The sequence below is a fragment of the Amblyraja radiata genome, chromosome 15, assembly GCF_010909765.2.
Source record: "Amblyraja radiata isolate CabotCenter1 chromosome 15, sAmbRad1.1.pri, whole genome shotgun sequence".
In the NCBI taxonomy this organism is placed as follows: Eukaryota; Metazoa; Chordata; class Chondrichthyes; order Rajiformes; family Rajidae; genus Amblyraja; species Amblyraja radiata.
This window is the reverse complement of record NC_045970.1, coordinates 32,101,469-32,116,971: the sequence shown is the minus strand read 5'-3', so window position 1 is coordinate 32,116,971 and position 15,503 is coordinate 32,101,469. Positions and strand designations below refer to the sequence as shown.

At 53.3% G+C, this 15,503-nt stretch overlaps 1 protein-coding gene across 1 annotated transcript in view; it reads left to right on the top strand.

The window, feature by feature from the left end:
* Positions 1–1,710: 1,710 nt before the first annotated feature.
* eif3a (eukaryotic translation initiation factor 3 subunit A) overlaps positions 1,711–15,503 on the top strand; it is a 58,958-nt gene continuing 45,165 nt past the window's right edge. The window contains exons 1-3 of the mRNA XM_033033972.1: positions 1,711–1,924; positions 13,163–13,353; positions 13,740–13,876. Coding sequence (XP_032889863.1) covers positions 1,876–1,924; positions 13,163–13,353; positions 13,740–13,876 — 377 coding nt within the window. The 5' untranslated portion in view covers positions 1,711–1,875. The remainder of the gene's footprint in view (positions 1,925–13,162; positions 13,354–13,739; positions 13,877–15,503) is intronic.

Below are 15,503 nucleotides of genomic sequence, written 5' to 3'. Positions count from 1 at the left end.
TGAAGCTCGCTGGTGTAAGACTGGAGTCACAAATAACCCAAGGTTTTCTCCAGGAGCTCCGGCTGAGGTCAAAGGTTTGTATTTAATCAGTTAAACTTAATCCACTTTTACAAATGTTTTAATTTTTTTGAATTAAATTCAAATACCCTTTTTGCCATAATAACATTTGAATTTATATTTTCAGTAACATAATTGCTACACCTTTATAGGTTTGCAATGTATATTGGTAATGAATATGTGTTTGCTTGCCTAGGAAATCATGCATGATAAAAAAATAAGATGTTAATAGTTAAATGCATATTAAAAATGAAGTAGACCTTGATGATATATCTATTTTTTCAAGGTGATAATTTAACAATGCATTCATGCATATTTACCTATCTATAATCAGCAATTGATTTCATTACAGTAAATTTTGTTGCACCAAAAATACTTGGTATGTTTGTAATGTACGGATCCCATTCACACTGAATATAAATTCTATTAATTAATATACATGATGCTATTCCTTATAAAGATTATTATATCTATATAATACATAAAATCAGAATGAGATACATTGAGGGCACATGATAATTGAACAAAAACAAAAATAATTAAGATTATTCCGTTTTTTTGTTGGAAGTGAGAACAATGACATGGTACAACGAAAGAATTCCAATCTATTGGAGCAAAATGACTGAAATATCGCTGACCATCGATCACCTGTTCAGATTAGTTCTTTGTTATCCCACTTTCTTATCCAGCCCCTATACACTAGGGGCAATTTACAGAGGTCAATTAACCTGTAAATCCGCAAATCTTTGGGATGCAAGTCAAAACCGGAGCCCCTGGAGAAAACCTGTGTGGTCGCAAGGAGAACATGCAAATTCCACACAGACAGCATTGGAGGTCAGGATCACTGGATCTCTGGTACTCTACCAACCGGCCACTGTGACGCCCAAGTCATAAAGCGATACTTTTTGAAAAGTAGCCATGTTGTGATGAAGAAAACACCGCACCTAATTTATATATAGCAAGCTCTCAACTAACAACTATATGACACTCTTAAATAAAAGATCTGGCATCTTGGTCGGCATGGATGAGTTGGATCAAAGGGCCTATTTCTGTATGACTCCAAATCTTTCCGTACTGTTAATAGTATGGGCCTAGCCCTTCAGGAAAACCCTCAGGTAGTGTAGAAACATAGAACTTCATATGCTGGGGGTTTTTTTAACCAAAAATAGACACAAAGTACTGGCGTAACTTAGTGGGTGAGGCAACATTAACAATCATGCCTTGGCATGATTACATCACTTAAATGAATGAAGGAACCAGAGAAAATACAAAATTCGTGTCTCTTTCAAGGACTATGTGTAGGGAGGAACCCGACCCGAAACGGCGCCCATTCCTTCTCTCCAGAGATGCTGCCTGACCCACTCCAGCATTGTGTGCCTATCTTCCTTCAAGAACTATTTTGGTTAGAAATGGAAATAAATGAAGAATGAGTCAGGTTTCCCGCGATTGAAACTATCGGACAGACGCAGTTTTGATGCCTGGACGCATATTGTTATTATGGAAAGACATGTGAGTGTAGTGGATGGAGATGAGGAGCATGCATGTATGCACGCAGAAGCACAACTCTCTGCTCCTGCTGCTCCAGCCGCAGCTCTCGCTCTCCAGGCATGGCGTTGGATGACGCGTGGTCGCGGGCGCGGGCACGAGCACGAGCACGGACGTGGGCGCGGGCAGGTCTGGGGCGGGGTCACGTGGTGCTGGCGGCCTCCATTTTGAAGCGGCCGGTTCGTGGAGTCGGGAACTGCGGGCTGTGTGTTGAGTTGCTGTCGCCACCGCCGCCGCCGCTGCTGAGGGAGGGTTGGAGAGGAGCCTGAAAGCATGCCGGCGTACTTCCAGAGGCCGGAGAATGCCCTCAAACGGGCCAACGGTGAGTCCGGGAGGGTGGTGAGAGAGGGAGGGAGTGAAGGAAGCTGAGGCCCGGGCCTTTGCCATATGGCCACGGTGTCGCTGGGCGGCGAGTGAAGGAGCTGCAGGCCTCTGGTTCACCCGGCCCGGGCCTCGTACATGCACACGTTGCCCCAGTGCCTGCCCCCCTAACTTGATAGCGCCTCGTAACTTTAAATACCATAATCTTATATCAGATGTCAAATAAAATCTGCTTAAAAGCTAATTGCACCCCCTTCAAGACGGAGAGAATTACGCTTCCACCCCCCTTTGAATTCAAGCATTGTCTTTTTTTTATTCGGATATAAATTAATGGATCAATATGCTACAAACAAATATTGTTGTGTCCTTTAGAAACATTTCGTATTTTGGCTTTTCTTTGTATTTGTGCGTTTACGGGATGCACACATGATTGGAATGACCCGGCATTTTTCATGCTCTGGCCGGTGCTCAGATCACACGTGTACTTCGTCTTGTTATAATCATTCTGCTTTTCCCCCCCTGATTAATCTCTATTTATGTTAATGTTTCCAATCTCGGGATAATTGGAGGCTGCCTTTCAATTTGGGATGTGACGGGTAAATTGGGTGGCTGGTGGTGGTTGTCAGAAGGGTATTTAAGTCAGATCGCTAGATTAATGAACAGTCTGTAGGAATTGGCTAATTCAAAGGGGGTGGTAGGGAAATTCTACATGTGATCATTTTCATGTATTTATCATTTTCACATATTTTTAGCAGACCTTTTCATTGAATTGCAAGTTTTAAAGAATTCACAAAATAAGACTTACGAACGGTAATGAAGACTGTCAAAGCATACCGACAATAGGTGCAGGAGTAGGCCATTTGGCCCCTAAGAGCCAGCACCACCATTCAATGTGATCATGGCTGATCATCCCCATATCCCCTGACTCCGCTATTTTTAAGAGCCCTATCTAACTCTCTCTTAAAAGCATCCAGAGAACCTGCCTCCACAGGATGTAGATTGTTTGTGGATTTGGGTGAAGAAATTAAAGATGGAATTTAAGATGGGAAAGTGCTGTTGCACTTTGGAAGGCCACGTTTAAAGGGAAAGTATACAGTTAATGGCAGGACCCTAAACAACATTGATGTACAATTATGAGAGGCATAGACAGGATAGACAGTCAGAACCTTTTTCCTAAGGTGCAAATGTCCAACACTAGAGGGCACAGCTGTAAGGTGAGAGGAGAAAAGTTAAACGAAGATGTGCAGGGCAATTTTTTAGTATAATGGACTTGAAACACATTGCTAGGGGTGATGATGGAGACAGATACGATAGTATTTTTTAATAGGCTTTTAGATAGGGGTGTGGAAGTGCAGGGAATGGTGGGATATGGATCATGTACAGGCAGATGAGATGAGTTTCACCTGATATCATGTTTGACACAAACATTATGGGCCAAAGGCCCATTTCTGTGCTGTACTTTTCTGTGTACAATGGGGTCTTGGGGTCCAAGTCCATAGTTCCCAGAAAGTAGCAAACAGGTAGACGGGGGTTTAAAAAAAGGCATATGGTATGCTTGCCTTCATTGGTTGGGGCATTGAGTAAGAGTCATTAAATCATGTTGCAGTTTTATAGAACGTTGGTTAGGCTACATTTAGAGTATTGCAGCAGTTCTCATTGCTACATGTGAAGGATGTGGAGGTCAAAGTGCAGAAGAGGTTTATATCAAATACCTGTATTAGATGGTATTTGCTATAATGAGAGGTTTGGATGAACTTGGATTGTTTTCTCTGGAGTGTCAGAGGCTGAGGGGAGACCTGAAAAAAGTTTATAAAATTGAGAAGAAAACATAGGATAGACAGAACCTTTTCCCCAGGGTGGAAATATCACAAGCCGGCATTGATCTAAGGTCAGTTAGAAAGTTTAAAAATATGCAGTGCACATTTTTTTTTAAACATGGATGATGGGTGGTACTGCCAGAGGTGGTTGTGGAAGCAGATAAGAAAATGGTGCTTGAGAATATTTTAGATAAGTGCATGAAAATGGAGGGATACTGATCACATGCAGGGAGATGGGATTAATTTAACTTGGTATCATGTTCAACACAGACATCGTGAGCCAAAGAGCCTGTTCCTGCGCTGTACTGTTCTATGTTCATAAGAATGTTAAAATAAATTAGAGAGAGGGTTTGAAACAAAAAGGATTTGTGTGGCAATCAAAACTAAGAAAGGAGTGAATTTATAAAGATGGTAAGCTGCAGAGGACATTACCTGAAACATTTATAGATCCTAATCATAATAATACTTGATTTATTGACCCAAGAAAATCTGCATGAATTTCTGAAGCATTTTTTATGTTGATGAAGTTTTTAAGATTTTAAGTGATTCTCTCACATTGGCAAAGGAAGGAAGGTAATGATATTCTGTAATATTGGTTGGCTAAACAGGATTTATAGTAACTGCAATAAATACAAGATTGTAATATTTAAATAGGGATTTGTGGAATTGTCAGAATGTGGAATTTGCCACCACAGGAAGTGGTTCAGTGAACTGTATGCTTTTAGAAAGAAATGAGTTAAGGGGTGAGAAATAGGTAGGAGGAAAATAATATACTGTATAAAGACCATTACATTGTCACCCCCCCTCCCCCACGAAATACCTCCACAATTGTTGAAAATCGAGTTTTTTTTAAGTCAGTAATATGCAGCAGTCTGAGAGAAGCATGCTAATTCACTTACTGCTGATGTGGCCTGATTCGAAACAATTTTCTTGTTTTATTTGGCGGTGAATAGAAGGTTTGACTTGTTCTGGGTGGTGATAGCAGGACAGGATGTTATGATCTATGTACGGCACCTTAGTCAAATACCTGCAGAAATAATTTGTTTCAAGTAGGCATGTTAGACACAGGCATGGGCTGAACCACCTGTTCCTATGCTATGCCGTTCTGTTCTATGCTTCATTTGGTTTAGAGCTCTGTGCCCCAAGGGTGTTATGTTGACTTCTAAGAGGATAAAATATCAAATTGTTAGCTTAAACTGATGAAGGGCAAATTACATAACTTCACCTGTCAACCATCTAAATGGATTTTTAATTTTCACCAATGGTAAGAATCTAGAATGAAGGATGTGGTTCAAATTTTGTCCACTAAGAAACGACCTTTCTGGAATAATGTAAATGATTATACACTTATCATTATGCATGTTTGGGTTTTGTGGAGCATGGAATATACATGGAAATCGTCTGCGATTTGACAAAACTGACTGATTTAGGATTTAATTCATTTTTGCAAAGATTATTGATAGGCTTTGTGTTTCACTCAATGAATGAATTAATAAGTTGGCCAAGTATGTACACATACAAGGAATTTGCCTTGGTGCTCCGCACCTCCTGCAATTAAAAAATATATATGTTAGTGTTCCCAATTGATGATTTTTGCATATCTGCTATATATGAATCGTGCACTGTCACCTAGTTTCTTCTGATTTTGGAGCACTGAAAGCTGGCCTTGTCTTTGGCTATTGTGAGCGGTTTGGGGGGAGAAAATAAGGCCAAGTCCTCTGGGAGCAGTAAATTTGGCCAGTCAAACAGTGGTGGGGTGAAATGAGTGGTTATGAGGTCAAGAAGGATCAATAGTCAAAGAGTATGTCATTTGTGACTTTTGTTTGAGCTAATTCACTGCTGTGCCAGGAGAACAACGTGTGATTTTGCAGAGTCATTCTGAAGAAAGATTAATTCTGATTCTTGATTCTGAAGAATCAAGAAGGATTGGTCAGGGCTGATGAATCAAACGTGTTCTTGGCAAAATGAGTTTGAAACTGGTACATTGCCTGAGGAGAGGGAACAATTTACCATGTCATGTGGAAAGGAGTAGGAAATGAAGTGGGGAATGGGGTCACAACATTTGTAGGTTCAGAACTATGTTGGGTTAGAGGAGGTTACTGGAAGGGAGGAATGGTGGCAGAGGCAACTCAATGAAACGTATAGATTTAATTGTGATTTCTTTGCTCATTACAGAGTGGGTAAATATAAAAGGTGGCTGTTATTGATGGGGATAGTGTCATAAACTAAACAGGATATCAGATGATACAATGAAATGTTGTAGGATAGTGTGAGATCCAATGTTATTCAGCCACATGGTGTGTTGGTTTTGTGTACCAACTACATATAGTTCTCTAGATAGACAAAATGCTGAAGTAACTCAGCTGGACAGGCAGCATCCCTGGAGAGGAGGAATGGGTGACGTTTTGGTTCGAGACCTCCTTCAGACCCTTCTGTCCCGCTGAGTTACTCCAGTATTTTGTGTCTCTTCGATATAAATCAGCATCTGCAGTTCTTTTCCACACATACAGAGCCCTCCATAATGTTTGGGACAAAGATCCATCATTTATTTATTTGCCTCTATTTGAGATTCGTAACAGAAAAAATCACATGTAGTTAAAGTGCACAGTGTCAGATTTTAATAAAGGACATTTTTGTACATTTTGGTTTCACCATGTAGAAATTACAGCAGTGTTTATACATAGTCCCCCCATTTCAGGGCGCCATAATGTTTGGGAGACAGCAATGTCATGTAAATGAAAGTAGTCTTGTTTAGTATTTTGGTGCATGTCCTTTGCATTTCGATTCATGGACATCACCAGTTGCTGGGTGTCTTCTCTGGTGATGCTCTGCCAGGCCTGTACTGCAGCCATCTTTAACAAATCTTGTTTCGGGGGCTAGTACCCTTCAGTTTTCTCTTCAGAATATAAAAGGCATGCTCAATTGGGTTCAGATCGGGTGATTGACTTGGCCACTCAAGAATTGACCATTTTTTAGCTTTGAAAAACTCCTTTGTTGCTTTAGCAGTATGTTTGGGGTCATTGTCTTGCTGTAGAATGAACTGCCGGCCAATGCATTTTGAAGCATTTGTTTGAACTTGAGCTGATAGGATGTGTCTATACACATCAGAATTCATTATGCTACTATCATCAGTAGTTGTATCATCAATGAAGATAAGTGAGTCAGTACCTTCAGCAGCCATACAAGCCCAGGCCATAACACCCCCACCACCATGTTTCACAGATGAGGTGGTATGCTTTGGATCTTGGGTAGGTCCTTCTCACCCCCATACTTTGCTCTTGCCATCACTCTGATATGTCAATCTTCATCTCATCTGTCCACAAGACCTTTTTCCAGAACTGTGATTGCTCTTTTAAGGCTTATTGGCAAACTAACCTGGCCAACCTATTTTTGTGGCTAACCAGTGGTTTGCATCTTGCAGTGTAGCCTCTGTATTTCTGTTCATAGGCTGTGGGCTGAGCATCAAAAATATGTCCTCCCCCCCCCCCCCTCTCCTACCCCTCTCCTACTCCTACCCCTCTCCTACTCCTACCCCTCTCTCCTACCCTCCCCCCCTCTCCTACCCTCCCCCCCTCTCCTCCCTTCCCCCCTCCTCCCTCCCCCCCCTCCTCCCTTCCCCCCCTCCTCCCTTCCCCCCCTCCTCCCTTCCCCCCCTCCTCCCTTCCCCCCCTCCTCCCTTCCCCCCCTCCTCCCTTCCCCCCTCCTCCCTTCCCCCCCTCCTCCCTTCCCCCCCTCCTCCCTTCCCCCCCTCCTCCCTTCCCCCCCTCCTCCCTTCCCCCCCTCTCCTCCCTTCCCCCCCTCTCCTCCCTTCCCCCCCTCTCCTCCCCACCCCTCTCCTTCCTCCCCCCCTCTCCTTCCTCCCCCCTCTCCTTCCTCCCCCCTCTCCTTCCTCCCCCCCTCTCCTTCCTCCCCCCCCTCTCCTCCCTCCCCCCCCCTCTCCTCCCTCCCCCCCTCTCCTCCCTCCCCCCCCCCCCCCTTCCCCCCCTCCTTCCTCCCCCCTCTCCTTCCTCCCCCCCTCTCCTCCCTCCCCCCCCCTCCTCCTCCCCCCCCCCCTCTCCTCCCCTCCCCCCCCTCCTCCTCCCTCCCCCCCTCTCCTCCCCCCCCCCCCTCTCCTCCCTCCCCCCTCTCCTCCTCCCCCCTCTCCCCTCCTCCCTTCCCCCCCCTCCTTCCCTTCCCCCCCTCTCCTTCCTCCCCCTCTCCTTCCTCCCCCCCTCCCTCCTCCCCCCCTCTCCTCCTACCCCCCCCTCTCCTCCCTCCCCACCCCTCTTCCTCCCTCCCCCCCCTCTCCCCTCCCCCCCCTCCTGCCCTCCCCCTCCCTCTCCTCCCTCCCCCCCTCTCCTCCCTCTCCTCCTCCCCCCCTCTCCTCCCTCCCCCCTCTCCCTCCCCCCCCCCCCCCCGCCCCCCCCCCCCCCCCCCCCCCCCCCCCCCCCCCCCCCCCCCCCCCCCCCCCCCCCCCCCCCCCCCCCCCCCCCCCCCCCCCCCCCCCCCCCCCCCCCCCCCCCCCCCCCCCCCCCCCCCCCCCCCCCCCCCCCCCCCCCCCCCCCCCCCCCCCCCCCCCCCCCCCCCCCCCCCCCCCCCCCCCCCCCCACCCCCCCCCCCCCCCCCCCCCCCCCCCCCCCCCCCCCCCCCCCCCCCCCCCCCCCCCCCCCCCCCCCCCCCCCCCCCCCCCCCCCCCCCCCCCCCCCCCCCCCCCCCCCCCCCCCCCCCCCCCCCCCCCCCCCCCCCCCCCCCCCCCCCCCCCCCCCCCCCCCCCCCCCCCCCCCCCCCCCCCCCCCCCCCCCCCCCCCCCCCCCCCCCCCCCCCCCCCCCCCCCCCCCCCCCCCTCTCCCTCCCCCCCTCTCGCCCCCCCCTCTCCTCCCCCCCCTCTCTCTCTCCCCCTCCCTCTTCCTCCCCCCCGCTCTCCTCCCCCCCCCCTCTCCTCCCCCCCCTCTCCTCCCCCCCCTCTCCTCCCCCCCCCTCTCCCTCCCCCCTCTCCTCCCCCCCCCCTCTCCTCCCCCCCCCCTCTTCCTCCCCCCCCTCCTCTCCTCCCCCTCCTCTCCTCCCCCCCCTCCTCCTCCCCCCCCTCTCCTCCCCCCCCTCTCCTCCCCCCCCTCTCCTCCCCCCCCTCTCTCCTCCCCCCCCCCCCCTCTCCTCCCCCCCTCCCTCTCTCCCTCCCCCCCCTCCTCCCCCCCCCTTCTCCTCACCCTCACTCTCCTCCCCCTCCTCCTCCCTCCCCCTCTTCCTCCTCCCCTCCCTCATCCTCCTCCCCCCCTCTCCTCTCCTCCCCCCCCTCTCCTCCTCCCCCCTCTCCTCCTCCCCCCTCCCCCTTCTCCCTCCTCGCTCCGCCCCCCCTCTCCTCTCTCCCCCCCCCCTCCCCCCGCTCTCCTCCTCCCCCCTCCTCTCCTCCTCCGCCCCCAACTCCTCCCGCCCGCTCCTCTCCTCCTCCGTCCCCCCCCTCTCCTCCTCCCCCCCTCTCCTCTCCTCCCCCCCACTCCTCTCCTCCCCCCCTCTCCTGCCTTCCTCCTGCCCCCTCTCCTGTCCTCCCCCCTTTCCTCTTCCCCCCCCCCTCCTCCCTCTCCCTCCCTCTCCTCCCCCCTCTCCGCCCCCCCCCCCTCTCCTCCCTCCCCCCCCTCTCTCCTCCCCCCCCTCTCCTCCCTCCCCCCCCTCTCTCTGCTCTGCTCCCCCCCCTCTCCTCGCTCCCCCCCCCTCTCTCCTCTCCTCCCCCCCTCTTCCTCCTCTCCCCCCTCGTCCTTCCCCCCTCGGCTGCCCTTCCGCCCCCTTCCTGGCGCCTTCCCCTGCCACTCCTCCCTCCCACTCCTCTGGACCTCTCCCGTCGCCCCTCTCTCTTCCTCCCCCCCTCTCCTCCCTCCCCCCTCTCCTTCGCCTCCCCCCCTCGTCCTCCCTCCCCCCTCCTCTCCTCCTCCCCCTCCCTCTCCTCCTCCCTTCCCCTCCTCCTGCCTCCCTCCCCCCCTCTCCTCCTCCCCCCCCCTCTTTCCTCCTCCTCCCCCCCTCTGCTCCTCCTCCCCCTCTCCTCCCTGCCTCCCCCTCTCCTCCCTCCTCCCCTCCTCTCCTTCCCTCCCCCCCTCTCCTTCCCTCCCCCCTCTCCTCCCGTCGCGCCCCCCCTCTCCTCCCCTCCCCCTCTCTCCTCCTCCCTCCCTCCATCTCCTCCCTCCTCCCCCTCTCTCCTCCTCCCCCTCCTCCGCCCTTCCCCCCCTCCTCATCCCCCTGCCTCCCTTCTCCTCTCTCCCCCCCTCCTCGCCGCCCCCCTTCTCCTCCTCCCCCGCCCCTCTCCTCCGCCCCCTCCCTGCCGCCCCCCTCTCCTCCTCCTCCCCCCCCTCTCTCCTCCATCGCCCCCCTTCATCCTCCTCCCCCCCCCCATTCCTCCCTCCCGCCCCTCCTGCTTCCGCTCCCCTCTCTCTCCTCCTCCCCTCTCTCCTCCCCCCTCGTTCTCCTTCCCCCCCCCTCCTCCTCCCCCCCTCGCTCCCTTCCGCCCCCTCTCCTCCCTCCCCCCCTCTCCTTCTCCCCCTAAAGCTCCTCCTCCCCCCCCCTCTCCTCTCCCCCACGTCTGTCCCCCCCCCCTTCTCCTGACCCCCCCCCTCTCTCCTTCCCCCCCTCTCCCCCGCCCCCTCTCCTCCCCCTCCTCTCTCCCCCCCCTCTCCTCCCCACCCCCTCTCCTCCCCCCCTCTCCTCCCCCCCCTCCTCCTCCCCCCTCGTCCCCCCCGCCGCTCTCCTCCCCCCCCCTCTCCTCCCCCCCCCCTCCCCTTCTCCCGCTCCTCCCCCCTCTTCCTCCCCCCCTCGGCTCCGTCCCCCCCCGCTGCTCTCCTGCGCCCCACCCTCTCCTCCCCCCCCTCCTCCTCCCCCCCCCTCTCCTCCCCTCTCTCTCCCGTCCTTCTCCTCCCGTTCCCGCCCCTCCTCCGCCTCCTGGACCCCCTCCCCCTCCCTCCTCCTCCCCCCCCGTCTCCTCCTCGCCCTTCCTCCCTCTCCTCGGCTCCTCCCCCTCTTCCTCTCCCCTCCCCCGCCGCTCCTCCTCCCTCCCTCTTCTCCTCTTCCCCTCTCCTCTCTCTCCCCTCTCCTCCTTGCCCCCCTTCCTCTCCTTTCCCCCCCCATCCTTCGTCCCCGTCTTCCTCCTCCCCCCTCTTTCTCCTTTCCCCCGCCTCCTCAGTCGCCCCTTCGTCCTCCTCCTCCTCCACTCCTCTCCTCCCCCCCCCTCTCCTCCTCCCCTCTCCTCCCCCTCCCCCTCTCTCTCTCCTTCCGCCCCCTCCCTCGCTCCCCCTCCCTCTCCTCCCTCCCCTCGTCCTCCTCCTCCTCCCTCCTCTTCCTCCCGCCTCCTCCTCTCCTCCTCCTCCTCCGCCCCCTCTCTCCTCCTCCCCCCCTCTCCTCCCGCCCCCCCCTCCTCCGTTTCCTCCCCTCCTCCTCCCCCCCCTCTCCTCCGCCCCCCGCCCTCTCTCTCCGCGCCCCCCCTCTCCTCCGCCCCCCCTCTCCTCTCCCCCCCTCTCCCTTGCCCCCCCCCCTCGATCCTCCTCCCCCGACCCCCTGCTCCTCCCCCCCCCTCGCCTCTCCGTCCTCCCCCCCTCCTCATGCCTCCTCCCCCCTTCTCCTCCTCCCCCCCCTCTCTCCTCCGCCCCCCCTCTCCCTCCGCCCCACCTCTCCTCCGCCCCACCTCTCCTCCGCCCCACCTCTCCTTCCGCCCCCCCCTCTCCTCCGCCCCCCTCATCCTCCTCCCCCCCTCCTCCTCGCCCACCTCCCTCTCGCCCCTCCCCTCCCCTCCCCTCCCCCCTCCCTCTTCCTTCCTCCCCCTCTCCTCCCTTCCCCCCCTCTCCTGTCCCTTCCTCCCCCCTCCTCCTCCCTTCCCCCCCCTCTCCTCCCTTTCCCCCCCTTCCTCTTCTCCTCCCCCCCCTCCTCCTCCCCCCCTCTCCTCCTCCCCCCCTCTCCTCTCCCCCTCACCTCCTCTCCTGCTCGCTCCTTCCTCCCCCCCTCTCCTCCTCCTCCCCCTCTCCTCCTCCCTCCCTCTCCCCTCTCCTCCTTCCTCCTCCCCCCCTCTCCTCCTCCCCCCCTCTCTCCTCCCCCCCCCCCTCCTCCCCCCCTCTCCTCTCCCCCCTCTCCTCCTCCCTCCCCTCTCCTCCTCCCCTCCCTCTCCCTCCCCCCCTCCTCCTCCCCCCCTCTCCCTCCCCCACTCTTCCTTTCCCTCCCCCCTCATCCTCCTCCGCCCACCCTCTCCTCCTCCTCCCCCCTCTCCTCCTCCCCCGCCCCCTCTCCTCCCTCCTCCCCCCCCCGCTCTCTCCTCCTCCCCCGCCTCTCCCCTCCCCCCCTCTCCTCCTCCTCCTCCTCCCCCTCTCCTCCTCCTACCCCCCTCTCTCCTCCTACCCCCCCTCTCCTCCTCCTCCCCCCCGCTCCTCCTCCTCCTCCCCCCCCCCTCTCCTCCTCCCCCCTCCTCCTCCTCCCCCTCCTCCTCCCCCTCTCTCCTCCTCCTCCCCCTCTCTCCTCCTCCCCCTCTCTCCTCCTCCCCCTCTCTTCCTCCCCCTCTCTTCCTCCCCTCTCTCCTCCTCCCCCTCTCTCCTCCTCCCCCTCTCTCCTCCTCCCGCTCTCTTCCTCCCCTCTCTCCTCCTCCCCCTCTCTCCTCCTCCCCCTCTCTCCGCCCCCCCTCTCCTCCGCCCCCCCCCTCTCCTCCGCCCCCCCCTCTCCTCCGCCCCCCCCCTCTCCTCCCCGCCCTTTCCCCTCTCCTGCCGCCCCACCCCTCTCCTCCTCCTCCCCCCCCCTCTCCTCCGCCCCCCCTCTCCTCCTCCGCCCCCCCCTCTCCCTCCGCCCCCCCCCTCTCCTGCCCCCCCCTCCTCCGCCCCCCCCCTCCTCCTCCCCCCCTTTCCTCCTCCCCCCCCTCCTCCTCCTCCCCCCCTCTCTCCTCCCCCCTCTCCTCCTCCCCCCTCTCCTCCTCCTCCCACCTCTCCTCCTCCCCCCATCTCCTCCTTTCCCAACCTCTCCTCCTCCCCCCTCTCCTCCTCCCCCTCCGCCTCTCCTCCTCATCCCCCGCCTCTCCTCCTCCCCCCCTCTCCTCCTCCTCCCCCCCTCTCCTCCTCCTCCCCCCCCTCCCCTCCTCCCCCCCCTCTCCTCCTCCTCTCCACCCCCCTCTCTTCCCCCCCCCCCCCCCCCTCTCTACCCCCCCCCCCCCCTCTCCTCCTGGCATGTATGATTGTGTAGAAAAGAACTGCAGATGCTGGTTTGAATTGAAGTTAGACACAAAATGCTGGAGTCTGAAGAAGGGTCTCAACCTGAAACATCACCCATTCCTTCTCTCCAGCGATGTTGCCGGTCCCGCTGAGTAACTCCAGCATTTTGTGTGTATGTATGATTGTGTTTTGAGTAAATCTGGAAGGTAAGATTTTATTAATAAATGAATACTTTTAAGTTTGTAATATTGCAGTGTTTAATAATTTTACTCTAAATTGCAGAGTTTTTGGAGGTTGGCAAGAAACAGCCTGCTCTTGATGTGTTGTATGATGTCATTAAGAGCAAAAAGCATCGAACATGGCAGAAAATACACGAGCCTATTATGCTCAAATACCTGGAGCTGTGTGTGGATCTTCGAAAGAGCCATCTGGCAAAAGAAGGATTATATCAGTACAAGAATATTTGCCAGCAGGTATGTTACATTTTCTAAAAAAAAAATTATCCTGTATACCTGTTGGGTAGCTGATGGTGATCGATGTTGTTGATAGTTTATGTTCTACAGTGACATTTAGAGAGAGCTCCAGGATTTTAACTGTCTTGGATTGGCAATGTTTTTAAGTCAAGATGGTTTGTGACATGGAAAGGAGCTTGCTTAACTTGATGTTCCCAAGTCTTAGGATGCAGTGGAAGATGTTTGGGGGGGGGGGGGGGGGGGGAATATTTAAAGTTGACTTGCCTCATACAAAGTTGTAGTGAAGTAATCCTATCATGGATATATATTCTGATTAGCCACTTCTGTTGCAATGCAGTTTTTCTCTCTTAATATCCAATTACATTTCTCTTATTTGATTTTTACAGGTGAACATCAAATCCTTAGAAGACGTAGTTCGGACTTATCTGAAATTGGCTGAAGAAAAAACGGAAGCTGCTAAAGGGGAATCTCAACAGATGGTACTTGATATTGAGGACTTGGACAATATTCAAACTCCAGAAAGGTGAGCAAAATTTAAGCTTTAGACCCACGTTATATATAATGTAAAATGATTGACATTTGTGATCATTTGTTATGTGTGGTGTTTTGTGGTGTTGCTCAAAGTAAATCTTTAAATAATGAATACACCTGCATTATATGATAATCTGCTACCTTTGTTTAAACTTATGTAGTCCTTTTGGCTACGTTCTTTAAATTCAGAGAGACAGACTTTTTTTTTGTCTTCCCAGCACTCCTCGCAACTTCTTTCCCGGTCCTGTTGATGCTGTTTGACCTAAACTAATTCTTTGCACAGATGCTGCCAAACTTGCATTCTAGCATTTTCTGTTGGTATTTCAGTTTAAGCATTGGCAAATTCTGAATTTTACACTTGCCATTTGTTATTGACCAAGGAATTTGAACATTTAAATTTAATTTCTATCGAAGCTAATGCAAAGAAAATTGTGTGGAATATTGGAAGGTAGCTGTTAGCCAGGATAAATCAAAAATCCCAAGCGTCTTCCAAATGGCCTGTTGAATTGTGTATGTTATTCACTTGTGCAGTCTACTTTTCAAATTCTAATCGCTTAAAGCCAGAAAAAAAGCTTTTTCCATTGTAAATAGAACTTGTACAAACAAGCCACTGCCCAGATCCATCTCCCCAGCATCCCTCCACGTCGTTTCTAGCACCTGTTAATTTCACATCTGGTGCAGTCTCACTATTCTTTTCCCTGTTCACCTTGTCTGTGACTTACGGACCTCTGTGTCAACACTTCCTCTCATGCACAGTGTCCTCCATAATGTTTGGGACAAATTCCCACCATTTATTTATTTGCCTCTGTACTCCACAATTTGAGATTTGTAATTTAAAAAAATTGCATGTGATTAAAGTGCACATTGTCAGATTTTATTAAAGGGTATTTTAATACATTTTGGTTTCACCATGTGGAAATTACAGCTGTGTTTATACATAGTCTCCCCCCCCCCCTCCCATTTCAGGGCACCATAATGTTTGGGATGCATGGCTTCACAGGCGTTTGTAATTGGTCAGGTGTGTTTAGTTGCCTCCTTATTGCAGGTATAAGAGAGCTCACAGTACCTAGTCTTTCCTCCAGTCTTTCCATCACCTTTGGAAACTTTTATTGCTGTTTATCAACATGAGGACCAAAGTTGTGCTAATGAAAGCCATTATGAGACTGAGAAACAAGAATAAAACTGTTAGAGACATCAGCCAAACCTTAGGCTTACCAAAATCAACTGTTTGGAACATCATTAAGAAAAAAGAGCACTGGTGAGCTTACTAATCGCAAAGGGGCTGGCATGCCAAGGAAGACCCCCACAGCTGATGACAGAAGAATTCTCTCTATACTAAAGAAAAAAACACGAACACCTGTCCGACAGATCAGAAACACTCTTCAGGAGTTGGGTGTGGATTTGTCAATGACCACTGTCAGCAGAAGACTTCATGAACAGAAATACAGAGGCTGCACTGCAAGATGCAACCCACTGGTTAGCCGCATAAATAGGATGGCCGGGTTACAGTTTGCCAAGAAGTACTTAAAAGAGCAACCACAGTTCTGGCAAAAGATCTTGTGGACAGTTGAGACAAGGATTAACTTGTATGGCAAGAGCGAAGTATGGAGGAGAGAAGG